Here is a 13,006-nt window from a genome sequence, read left to right on the forward strand (position 1 = left end):
GTGGGATGGTAGCCCTTGGATATTGTAGATTGGCCTCCTTTAGGGCAGGGACTGACTTTCTTTTTCATATTTGTATCCTCAGAATTTAGCACAGTTCCTGGCCATAATAGGCCCCCAATGAATATTCATTGACTATTGACCATTCAGACATGTAGCATACAAGATTAAAGGCTTGAGGGAACAGTCATTGCCATGTGCAACAATCAAGGATGGCTGCATGAAAGAAGTGGTATTTGAGCTGGACTTTAAAGATGATCTGGAATTTAACATTCAAAGGGAGGGAGGGATGGACTTAACCTGTCTAATTAATCTACCTGACTCAAGAATTCCTCCTCTTCCATCTTCTAGATAGCTTTCAGTTGAGTTTCCTAAAGCACAGATCTGACCACATCACTCTACTCAACAAACTGTAGCATGTCCCTATTGACTCTTGAAGCAAACATTGTTTCCTATTTGTCTCATCATTTTTATATTTCCATTTTTTATGTAAATTTTGTACTGTTCACAGTTATTAATAGATTAGTACATGTGTGTAACTTATTAATAAGTAAAAGACACATTGCAGGGGTATGCTTAGTTTTCTTTAATGATGGGTACTCAATCAAAAAAGTTTGGAGAACACTGTCTTGACAACTTTTTTTTAAAAATCTATTATATGGTTACTATGTAACATTTGTTAAATAATTTACTCATTATGACTCAATTGTGTACTATGGTAGCCAAAAAACTCAACAAAACTGCACAAACAACTAATTGGTTCTGAGACTGTATTCATAGAAGTGTAGTGTCCAGGCAAGGGAGACTAGAGTACCCTAGTCACACTACTTCTGGGGTACAGTGCGCCATTTTGGGTGCCAGATTTTAGAGAGGAAACTGACAAGCCAGAGCCTGCCAGGACGAGGGCAAGCCAGAATGGTGAGAGAGCAGAAAGTTGGATTTTCCTCGTTAGCCTGTAGAAAAGAAGATTGGGAGAGAAGGGGGAGAGAGAAGGGAATAATAGTTGCCTTTAAGTATTCTAAAGGTCATTATTTACAAAAGGAATTACACCTTTTTCTGCTTGGTCCTTAAGAGCAGAAAAATTCTTGGTACAAGTTGTAGAAAGACAGAATTTGGCTGGATAGAAGGAAAATTTCCTGATACCTAGAGCTGTCCAAAAGTAAGATGAGAGGCCTCAGGAGGTAGGAAGTTCTCCATGACTATAGGTGTGGAAGCAAAGGCTGGATGACCCACTTATCCAGAATGTCATCGAAAGGATTCCTGGTGAAGGATGAGTTCTGAGATCCTTCCGATTCTAAATTTCTGTGACCTGTGATTGCCCATCTTTGGAAGCTGTTCAACCTAGAACTACATAATCAGCTCTGTAGATCATAGCTTCAGTCACACAGAAGAGTACAACAGGTAAACAGCATTAGATCAGACATGAAAGGATATTCTTCAAGAGCTGCTAAAGTATAACTGTTATACAGTAAAAACATGATAAAAGTCAGAATGTTACGGATTTTAATTGGCAAGCAGTTTGGTCATAGGCCTTCCCTGAGATGCTTTCCTGTAGTTAGGACCCACCCACCCACTTGTCCCACTTAGTGCCTGGCTTTGAATGAAGTGACAGCTGTTACTGAGTATAGACCTCATTCCGTTCTGTTGTCCCCTCTGGAATCTAAGCCACCAGCTGCTGGAAGCGATTGATGGGCTTAATGAGGATGATCACCATCTAGCTTTGTAGCTTCCTTCATTAAGAACCGGCCCTAAGTGTTTTACAAGCTTAGTAAAGGAGAAATTAATTATGATTAGCTTTAGTTTTTTTTTTTTCTCCAAAGGCTATACAAATATAATTCAAGAGTAAACAGATGCAACCAAACAGTTTTTCAACACTTTAGAAATAAAGAAACGTTCAAAAGTTGGATGGAATGGATTTTTAGTTTCATGTGACACGCCTCCTTTTCAGGAGTCTAAGGTGGCACTGTGCCAGGCAAGGTAAAGGGGGCACAGCTGGGTCAGGAAGTGACATGCCGGCATCAGAGTCAGACACTTCACAACTGTGTGACTCTGGGCAAGTCATTTACCCTCTCCAGCCTCAGTTTCCTCATCTGCAAAATGGGAATAAGAATAGGATCTATTTCTCAGGGTGACAAGGGTCAAATGAGATGATATTTGTTAAACAAAAAAACCCCAACAAAACCAAACTTTGCAAACCTTGAAAGTGCTCTATGAATGCTAGCTAGGTGACATGGTGAATAGAGTCCCAGGCTCGGAATCAGGAAGACCTCAGCTCAGATCTAACCACAGACACTCACCAGCTGTGTGACCTCGGGCAAATCACTTCACCCCTACTGCCTCAGTTTCCTCATCTGTAAAATGATTTGGAGAAGGAAATGGTGAACCACTCCAGTATCTTTATCAAGAAAACCCCAAATGGGATCACAAAGAGTCTGACACAGCTGAAAGGACTCAGCCACAATAATTACTACTACTACTACTACTACTACTACTACTACTACTACTACTACTACTACTACTACTACTACTACTACTGCTACTGCTACTACTGCTACTACTACTAGTAGCTATTATGCTTGCCCTGAGGAAGCTTGCATTGTTCTTGGACACACAAGTAAGTAAAAGTCAATGTCATTTTCAGGGCAGATAAGAATGCTAACCACTAAGATGGAAGAATAATGATCGTTTGAAAGCTTAAAGGCTATATAGGAGCCCTTGAAGAAAAAACTCTAAGCACTTTCACTAGTTAAGTCAGGAAAAGTATATCAGATGCCTCCTCAGCACAAGGCCCTTTCTTAGTCTTTATCTGAAATGTCTAGGAAAAAATTGTTACCTCCACTTTTCAGATAAGAAGATTGAGACAGAGTTTAGACCATTTCCAAGACCAGGATCCAAGTCTCTTCTCACCTAGTTATTTCCATTATCTCTGCCCTTGATGATTTCTTATTGCGGGGCTGGAGGAGTCCTTGGTGGAGGAGTCTACAGTTCTGAGGGAAAGATTGCCTGCATATATAAATTCCCTATAGTCTGATTGTATCTTAACTTCTTTGGAAGAATTAGCAAGTCCCTGGTTTTACTGCAAGGTATTTGCATGATGCTGACCCAGAAGGGAACATAATAGTTTAACACATAAAAAAGTACCAGAGGAGTCCAGGGTAGAGGGTGATATAATCAATAAAAGTTTTTAAAGACTTTTAGTTTTAGTTTCTTTTTTTTACATGAGAGATATTTCCAATATCTCTCTCACATTTACCTAATGAGCCTTCCTTTGTCACCAAAGCCAAAAAAAAAAAAAGTTAAGCAAAACTAGCTGCCATTTTTGAATATGTCTGACAGTATAGGTCCCCTTCCAGACCCATAGTCCTCCACCTTCCTAATGAGAAGAAGGTGTTTTCAAGAAGGGCTTAGACTGGTCATGATTATCCTTATCCATTTTTGTTTGCATCTTTGTAGCCATTGCATATGTTGTTTTCCTGATTCTGACCACTGCATTGTGCATCAGTTCATATGAGTCTTCCCATGTTTCTCTGAATTTCTCATGTTTATTGTTTCTTATGGTGCAGAAATATTCCATTATGTTTATGTACCCACTTAATGGACACCCACTTTGTTTCCATGTTTTTGCTACTATAAAAAGTACTTTCATATCCACATCCCCTTACAACAACGCTGGAAGGAAGGTCCTAGCTAGCCGGTTCAAAAATGACTTCCTCCCACCCTCAGCCCCATTAGTGATCAGTTGTTTTCTGTGTTAAAATATCATTTTAAATTTTTTTATCATACTCTTTGGCATTCATGCCATGCATGTCCAGCATCCTCTGACACTGTCCTCAAGAGTCAGTATTGATGATATATAGGCATGAGTAGATGAAAACCTGGGGCTAACATTTTTTTTTTAAGTCTCAAGTATTGGGGAGGGCTTACTTATGGTAGAATTAACTATTGTTTAATTGTTTTATTTAAACTGTAACAAAACTTTAGTAATTCAAAGTCAGCGGATTCCCAAATTGGAATAGTTTAAACACTGTGTGGCATAACTTGGTCAAAAGCTTGAAATTGTTGGGCCTGCAAAATTTTAGGCCCTCGTTCCTAAGTGAGGAGAATCTAGTCTCAGCGTTAAAATTTCAAAACAAATTTATATTCCTTAAACTTTTGTTTCAGGCTCTTATGTTAAAGGACTTTCACACACCCATATGTATGAATATATATATATGTATGAATACATATATATACACACACACACATATATATACGTGAGATGAGCATGTGAACTAATCAAAATATATCTCATTTTGCAATGCTCATTTATGCACTAGTTTTTAATACTATATTTTCGGGAAACTAAATTAAAATAGTCCATTAATAGGCTTTCCATTTTTCTCAGATCAAACTAGCCTCCTTCAGCTTCTTCCCAATATCCTTCCAAATCAGAGAGGTTTTTTTGTTGTTTTAATAATTTCATCAAAGAAAAGAGTAGGAGCCTTATTTCTTGGGTTAGACGTGCCAGGTAGATTGATGTACCGAGTGCTGTTCCCCCGCAGAGAGATGATAGACCAGATTACTTCTCCAGTCTAGGGCCTACGGCTTTCATAGGATCACTTTCCAATACATGAAGAACTCCAGAGATCCTTAATCCTGCTCCTTGGTGACCATTCAATGACTTCGCTTCCATGTGCTATCTCCTAATGGCTCTATGTCTTCATTGCAGCTCTGACCCAGAAGAGAAAGGCCTGCTGAGATGTTTCCCTCTGCTTAGCAGGAGGTGTTTGGTCGTCCCCTGGAGATAGCAGATTAGCTCTGTAGGGAGACCTCTCTCTTTAAAGTGCCCAGTGGTTTTCATTTACTTTAGTAGGTGTTGATTTGCATAAGGAGGCGAGTGTATTCTCAGTTCTGTGTGTGGGTGCATATATAGTAACAGGCCATCTTCCCTGAGAAAGTTTCACTTATGAATCTTATGGTTTTTATCAGAACGTATTTCTGTCCATTTTGGTCTAAAATAAAGCTTTGACTAGACCTAATCAATATTTTGCATTCCACGCATGAAGAACCAGATGTTAGAAGTTTCCTATTGTGGGAGAAAGGATACTTGACCCCTCCAGATTTATAGAAATCAATGTTCTCTTGCAGAAGTTGGTTAGTTTTCTTGGGAAACAAGTAACAGGAACATGTTTTTAAAATTTCCAGTATGAATTATTTTCTAACAAGAGCCGTCTTGTATGTGTGGGGGCTTAAAAATTATTGTTGTTTTGTTGGTGTGGAGGGATACGTGTTAAAAAGGAAAGGGGTCTGCAGAAAACTCCATATGTTTAATTTTTAATTTGCTTATTTTACTTTTCTTTGATGCACTGGCTGAGTAAGGTGTTTCCCACTGCAAAAAAAAAAAAGGGGAGGGGGTTTTCCTTTTTCCATTTCTTTTCCCTGAACCAAATCCAGAAGGGAAATCACAGCACTGAGGTTGGAATAGCAGTTGTTTCCAGGTCATAAACGTAGGATTGCAAGATTCCAGCTGGACTGAGAGAATTAAGTATATTTAAAACACAAGAGTAGCTTTCACAGCAATGAAAGAGGGTTGTAGAATACCAGTGTGTAGAGAGACAAGGTTTGCTAGAGACCAGTATCATCGGGGCAGGGTCCTTATCTCCCAGTATGCCTCAGTCAGGTCCCATAGTGCCAAGAATTAGGGACATGCTTCCAACCATAATATCTCTGCTGAATTCCACTCCCACGGTGACAATTCCCAACTAGATAGTTCCTCCTGTATTTTGGGTAGATCCCTACCCTTCATCTTTCTTTCCTAAATCGATCCCTCCTCCTAACGTCTCTGTTTCAGCTAAAGGATGGGGTCATCCTTCCAGTCACCAGCATTCACAAGCTCAGTTATCCTTTACCTTTACTCTCCTCCACGTCTACTTAAGAGCTGCATCATATATCAGATCTATTCATGGTGCCATCATGAAGCCTGCTTCAGGCCCTCATCACTTCCCTTCTGGACTATTAAGGTGGTTTCCCTCCTGGTCTCCTTGATTCCATTCTCTCACCTCTTCCATCCATCTCCCACACAGCTGCCAAAATAATCTTCCCAAGCGTAGGTTTGACCATGTTCCTGCCCTGCTAAAGAGTCTTCAGTGGATCCCAGTAGCCTCCAGACAAACTCCTCAGATTGGCATTCAGATTGCAGACTCTAGTTCACCTTTCCAGATTTATTTAACACTATTCTTCATGCTCTATATTTTTGTCTGTGTTCAGTCATGTCCCACTCTCCATGATCCCATTTGGGGTTTTCTTGGCAGAGACACTAGAGTGGTTTGCCGTTTCCTTCTCCAGCTCATTTTATAGATGAGGCAACTGAGGCAAACAGGGTGAAGTGACTTGCCCAGGGTCACACAGTTAGGAAGTGACAGAGGCTGGATTTGAACTCGTGAGATGAGTCTTCCTGATTCCAAGCCCACTGCTGTATTCATCCCTAGCTGTCCCATGCTTGATATACATTCTGACCAAACTAGCCTATTAGCCATTCTCCAAGCAGGATATCTCCCACTGCAGTGCCTTTGTACAGGCTGCCCAGCATTTCTGCAATGCACGTCCTTCTCCCTTTGGTCTCTTAGAATCCTTAGCTTCCCCCAAAGGCCAGTCCAGATGTTCTCTTCTGTAGAAGACTTTACAGATTTCTTCCCCCTCCCCTTCTGTAGTGAGCACTTTCTGCTTCCTTAGATTGTGATGTGCATCCATAGCTGTTGAAATCCTGTCTTTCACCTACCCTCTCCCACCCCCAAAAGAACAAGGGTAAAGATTCCTTTTCATTTGGTCTTTGTGTCCTTAGAACTTTAGAGCCTTATACATCAGTACTTAAGAACTGAATTTTTTATTAAACATCAGTTGCCTTTGGTTTGGAAGGAGCTTGTAGGTCTGTTAACTGGAGATGAAGCTTAGATTCTGCCGATCTGAGTTCTGAGATAAGGTTGGTAATGAAACATGGTCTACCTTGACTTCACTTTGAACTTTTGGAAACTTGACTTTATTTCCATGAAATCTGATGAAAAGATGTCTACTCTGAATCCCTCTACACTTAAAGTCTCATAATTTTCCTGTAGCTTTTTAAGCAAGGAATTCAAATGGAAGTAGATCTTGGCATGAGACAGTGATGCCTACAGGGGAGCCTTCCTAGGCTGAGCACACTGCCCAAGGTACCCTGAATAAGTCCTCTCCTTCTGCCAGACTGGAGCAGGTGGGTTTAGCTTTGGCTTTGACTTCCTTTTGGCAGGGTACAAATAGTTAGTGGAACTTCAGATGTGAGCTGCCAAGCCCCTGAGATAGTCACCATCCAGACATGATATGTTCACATAATTAATTGTTTGAGCCACAGTAAGGACCATTCTAACAGAATATATACTCCTATAACCATAGGACCAAACCACAGCCCTTATAGGCCTGATCTCTTTAGGGTCTATAACTCTCCTAAAGGGTCAGGACCATGCATGCTTTGGGTTGTTTGATCTAGTATCCAACATCTTTTTCCCTCTCTCTTTTCTCCTCTCCCCTTTCCCCTCTTCCTTCTCCCCTCCTCTCACTTTTCCCTGCCCCTCCCTTTCTCTCCTCTCCTCTTCTCTCTTCTCTTCTATTCTCCCCTCTTCTCTCTCTTTCTCCCTCCCTCCTCCTTCTCTTCCCCTTTTCTGTGTGTATGCATAAATGTATATATGTACATGTATATGTGTGTATTTGTATGTTCAGGAAACATTTAAGAGCTAAAAAAAACACCCCCCCCAGATAATTCATTAAATGTAATACCTACTTCACTATACATTAGACCATAATCCAATATCCACTTTTTCCATAAGCACCGTGTGTTCTGATTATTCTTGAACAGCCTGCCTTTCCAGACCTTTCTTATTATGTCCCTTTTCATGTCTCTCTCGACAGTCTAGGCCAGTGAGACTCCTCTCCACTTCCTTTTCCAGTCTCAGACCTTTTGCTTGCCCATACAAATCCCACCTCTTCTCTATCCCCAAGTCACCTTCTGTGGGAGTACTGCCTTTCCGTTTAAGGCCCAGTGCCTGTTTCATGTCCTCTGTGATGCCTTTCTCACACTTTCCACCTACCTCTCCACATCCCCCCCCCAAACAGATGAAAGTGAGCTTCTTGCGCCATAAATGTCACCTAACACCTTTCCCAGACCTCTCCTTTGATGAATCCTATTCTGCCTTTGCATTCTAGTTACTTGTGTCTGTGGCTTTTCCCCACCATTACACCACTGCCACTAAATTTAGAGTGAAAAGGAGTAACAGTTGTCATCTTGTCTCACCCATACTTGAAAAAGAATGCCCACTATAACCTACCTGATGAGCAGTCGTCCAGGGGTTAGATTGTTAGCTGCTTTGCAGTTGGGTCCATATTATATTTCTCTTTCTATCCCCTGGGGGCCTGGTGCGTTTTAGAAACTTAATAAATATTTGTTGAATTAAAATTTAATTGAATTGAATGTAATGCTTTTCCCCATGGAATTGGAGGGGAATCCCAGATTTTAGAAGAAAAGGTAGAGAAATTCAAGATGATGGGGGGAGGAGGGGAGGAAGGGAGAACTATTTTCTGACTCGTAAAAGGGAAGAAACTCTGAAAGAAAGCAGTTCCTTTATTGAGTGTACCACTGGGATTTGTTCCTTGGTGGATTCTTCATATATTACAGTGAATTTAATTAAATACATTGTGATCCCAATTGAGGGTATTCTAATTAGCTAGGTCAGGAACAAATTATTCTCTCTCTCTTACTGCAAATGAAAACATCTCCTACTCCCTTCTGAGTGTTAGAAGTGTCATTGGCTGACTTACCCCATTGGGATTGAATGTGCTTCTCTGGCCCCCTCCTGCTTCCTATTTAGCCTAGATAAGACAACATTGTATATGATGGTGGCAGACAGGTACACAAGTGAGACCAGGAGTATCTAAGTTTCCAAAAATTGGGAAGGATTAGGCAGATAGTATGGTGGGAAAAGGTAGGCAGTGGTGCCAAACTCATATAGAAGTAGATTCCTGTGGTCACATATTGATTTAGAAAACCACGAATTAACACCTATATTTCATTGTATTTTTATTTCTTTTGTTAAGCATTTTTGGTCTGATCTGAGCAACATTAGGGAGTTTTGTGGGCTCTTGCAGGCCCAACAAGATAGACAACTCTGTTCTAGGGTACTTAAAGAAATAGTACAGCTACCATGGTTTAGGTCTTGTATTCCTGAAGTTGGATTAGTTCTTGGCATTTGTCTAGCTGTTGTCTAGCTGTTGGAATTTTTAGACACTATATTAAGGGTGGATATTTCAGAACTTCCAGTTGGGCCATGGGAAGATGCAGATATATGGATTCGTAGATTTAGCTTTGGACGGGATTTTAGACTCTATCTAGTCCAAGTCCCTCAAGATGAAACTGAGGCAAAGAGAGGGCTTGCTTCAGAGTCACAGATAATGAATGGTTGAGATGGGATTCATAGCCAGGTCCTTTGCAAGGATATCAGAGGCAAGATGTAGATGTACATTCTTTGGTCTGAATTTTTGGAGGCTGAATTTTTCATTTAATGCCTTAACAGAATGAACTAGCCCACAGTCCCCAGTTGCTTTTTTTTTCCCAGTTGATTTTTTGAAAGCTTTTGTGAGAACGCTGAATATAGTCACTCTGTTTTGTTTTTTCCCTTTTCCTCCTTTTTAACTCTTTTTCAGTAGTTGGCTTTATATAACCGTTTTCCCGAGAAATGTATCTGAAGTAATAGACAAAATGATTTCTACCGTCCCAAGAGAATGCCTAATGATAGCGACACAAGAAGGCAGAGTGAATTGGCAGCATCTTTGCTATGTTGAGTTTTTAAAGTAAGGTTTTGCAGGATGAGACAACTGTCCTGATTTAGAATTAACTCAAGAATCTATAGATTCAGGAAAGTATGACAGACATTTTTAGTAAGCCTATTCGGATCCTTGAGCCATGTTTGTTACTCCTGGTCATCTCATGATAGGTAGAAATTCAAGCCACTTTAGAGCAGACATAGCAGACCCATAATAGAATTTTATAGAAAAAAATGTAGCACTGTATTACAAGGAAATCCTTTTCTTAGGGGTGTGACAAGTGATGGCGGAGGGGAGAGATGGAGGTTATGGGGAATTGGCTTATCAGCTAAGAGGGAATGATAATGGCTCCAGTTTCATGGTTTATGAAGCCAAGATCCCTTACTGAAATTCTTGCCTTGGATTCCATGACCCTTTTTTTGTTGTTTTTAATTCATTCCATTTTAGTTGTAGTTTCATTCAATGTGTTTCTCTTGTCTCTGTGACCTAAGACTCCTAGTCATTCTACAGCTTTGTTCTCTCTAGCTCCACGCCAAACCCTTGTGCACATGGATAGCTAGCTGGACTGTGGGCTTTACTCAGACCTGCTGGGGCAAGTCCAGGAGAAGGATGACTGGAAAGAGAACCTCCAGCTGGGGGCCATCAGTCGTTTACTAAGTTGGCATTTACTAATTGTGTGCTTTGTGCCAGGAATTATGGGATAAAAGGCAAGGCAAAAGACAGGCCCTGTTCTGGAGGAACTTTCGATCTGATGAGGACAGCTTTGTATAAGCACTCTGTAGAGAGGATTAATTGGGGGTAATGTTGGGTGGAAGGCACCAAGATCAAGGGGGACTGGAAGAGACTTTTTGTAGCAGGTGAGATCTTACCTGTGACTTAAGGGAAGCCAGGAAGGGGAAAAGAGGGAGGAGAGGACAGACAGCCCAGCTCCTGTGATGGCTTTCCCTCATTCTTTTTTACCAGCTACAGCTTCTCCAGTGTCTGTACTTAGGATTCCTTAGAATGTGATATCAAACACAAATAGAAATGGGCACCATTACTCTGTACATGAGGATCCTGCAGCTGCACGTTGACTTAGAAAACCACACATTAACATCATCTGTGTTTGTGTATTTATTTTGTTAAATATTTCCCAATTACATTTGAGTTTGTTTTGAGCCTTGCTGGGAGAGTGCTGAACCTCCCTGGCATGGTCTTAGAATACATTCACACAGCAGATCTCCCTTTTTTTCCTGCTAAATCTACTTCTAAACATATCTCTGAGGAAAGGGGGGGCAATTAGGAAGTGAATACTTAATGAAATTTGCTAAATTATTTCAAGAGAATTGCTTTATTCCAGCTGAAGCTCTTACAACATTAAGCATTACTCAGCTCCTTCCTTTGTAGCCTCTTCACATTGACTCACTGGTCTACAATGGTTGTTCCTGAAGGGATTTATTTTTTTCCCAAGGTACTGAATATGCCGGTGTTAATCCACCCGTTTGGAAAGAGAGAATTTTCCTGTTGGGTACACACAAAAACTGTGTTAGTCCTCACCCAGAATCTGTGAGTCTGTATTCCAGAGCAAGATTTTCTCTGGAATAATTTTACTTGTGTGCCTGACTAAGGGCTGAAGGCCTCAGAGCTCAATCCATAATAATTTTCTACATGGATTACCCAGGGCATTCATGTTACTGCTCCAAACAATGTGCAAACATGTCTCCAGATTTTTCACACCTTTTCAGTGAATTGAGGACATGTGTATGAACATATGAGTTCAGGAACAATGCCATCAAACAAGAATTATCTTCACTCATAAGTTTACTTGTCTTGACTATCTAGCATCCTTGAAGTACCTTAGGGGCTCATCAAGAACGACAACCAGTTCAAAGTTTTGTTCTAAGCTGTGTGGTGCTGGGAGCGAATGTGCCATGCCAAGAGGAAGCAAAGATTGCACAGGCTGTGGATCCCTTGTAGGGGAGCAAAGACCAGAGGGGCAGACAAGGCAGGCAGCTAGCTGCCTGGACGACAGTGTGAAAGGGAGGGACACTTTGAAATATTCCTTTTTAAAAATAAATATACTTTAGTGCCAGAAGATTCCATTCTCTGTGACTTGTGAGTCTTTCGTTGGTGATGAATTACATGTGTCACAGGAAAGACTTAGAGCCTCCACTGGACACTACCACTCATGGCACAGGCCTTACCTACAAAGAACTTAAGAGGAAAGTGAAATAAAACTGTTGAGACACTTTAAAAATTATATTTCTTCCTCAAAAAGGATGTTGGACATTGTGGCAGGATGTCTGGCTTTTGGAGGAGGCCCACCTCCACGTCCTAGGGGTAGGCCTTACTGCTCAGATAGATCTTTAAATGATGCCAGGTTTCATGCTTCCTAAAGTCGGTTATCCTCTCTCCATTGTAGGGGATTTGGTGTACTTGCACCCAGACTCTGAAGTGAGTGTAGCCCACTGGGTGAACCAATGAGCCTTATAGTCAAATATACAAGCTTTTATTAAGTATCTACTATGTGTCCACGAAGAAAGGCGAAAAAACCAGTCCATTTCCCTCGAGGAACTCCCAATCTAATAGTCACATCAGTAAGCTATTTGGGAGAAATCATTCTTCCTTTTGTCCCTGGGGAAGGGAGTCTCCAGTTCAGAGTTTCCACTATCAGGTTATGGTTCTTGTTGAAAAGATTTTAATCAACCGTCTTACTGGCCTATCTTTCTGAGACAGTCCATGCACTGCATTGAACAGGATTCATGGAGCACTGTTTAAGGGTGAATGGGGGAGATAGAAAAAAGAAAGGGAGCACCCAGGTGAGACCCTACTGAGTGCTTAAAGCTGATGCGGTGCCTGGGAATTGCTTAAATAAGGAGAAGTGGGATGATTCCAGTCAGGAGGGAGGGAGGGAAGGGAATTTGGCCAGCAGGCCTGCTCGCTCACCGTCCTTGTCTTCTGTTCACAGCACCTTCAGCAGCACGAGACTGGGGTCGAGGGAGAGAGCTGCTACTATCACTGTGTCCTGTGTAGCTACTCCACCAAGGCCAAGCTTAACCTCATACAGCATGTGCGCTCCATGAAACATCAGCGGAGTGAGAGCTTGCGCAAGCTGCAGAGACTCCAGAAGGGCCTTCCCGAGGAAGAAGACGACTTGGGGCAGATTTTCACCATCCGTAAGTGCCCGGCCACTGATCCAGGTGAG

General features: G+C 41.4%; 1 protein-coding gene across 4 annotated transcripts in view; it reads left to right on the forward strand.

The window, feature by feature from the left end:
* Window positions 1-13,006, forward strand: part of ZFHX3 (zinc finger homeobox 3) — a 306,829-nt gene that overhangs the window by 159,361 nt on the left and 134,462 nt on the right. For all 4 annotated transcript variants that reach the window (XM_072636468.1, XM_072636471.1, XM_072636469.1 and 1 more), the window contains one exon: window positions 12,770-13,001. In XM_072636468.1, the coding sequence (XP_072492569.1) occupies window positions 12,770-13,001 (232 nt within the window). The remainder of the gene's footprint in view (window positions 1-12,769; window positions 13,002-13,006) is intronic.

This window comes from Notamacropus eugenii, chromosome 1 (assembly GCF_028372415.1).
Source record: "Notamacropus eugenii isolate mMacEug1 chromosome 1, mMacEug1.pri_v2, whole genome shotgun sequence".
Lineage (NCBI taxonomy): Eukaryota > Metazoa > Chordata > Mammalia > Diprotodontia > Macropodidae > Notamacropus > Notamacropus eugenii.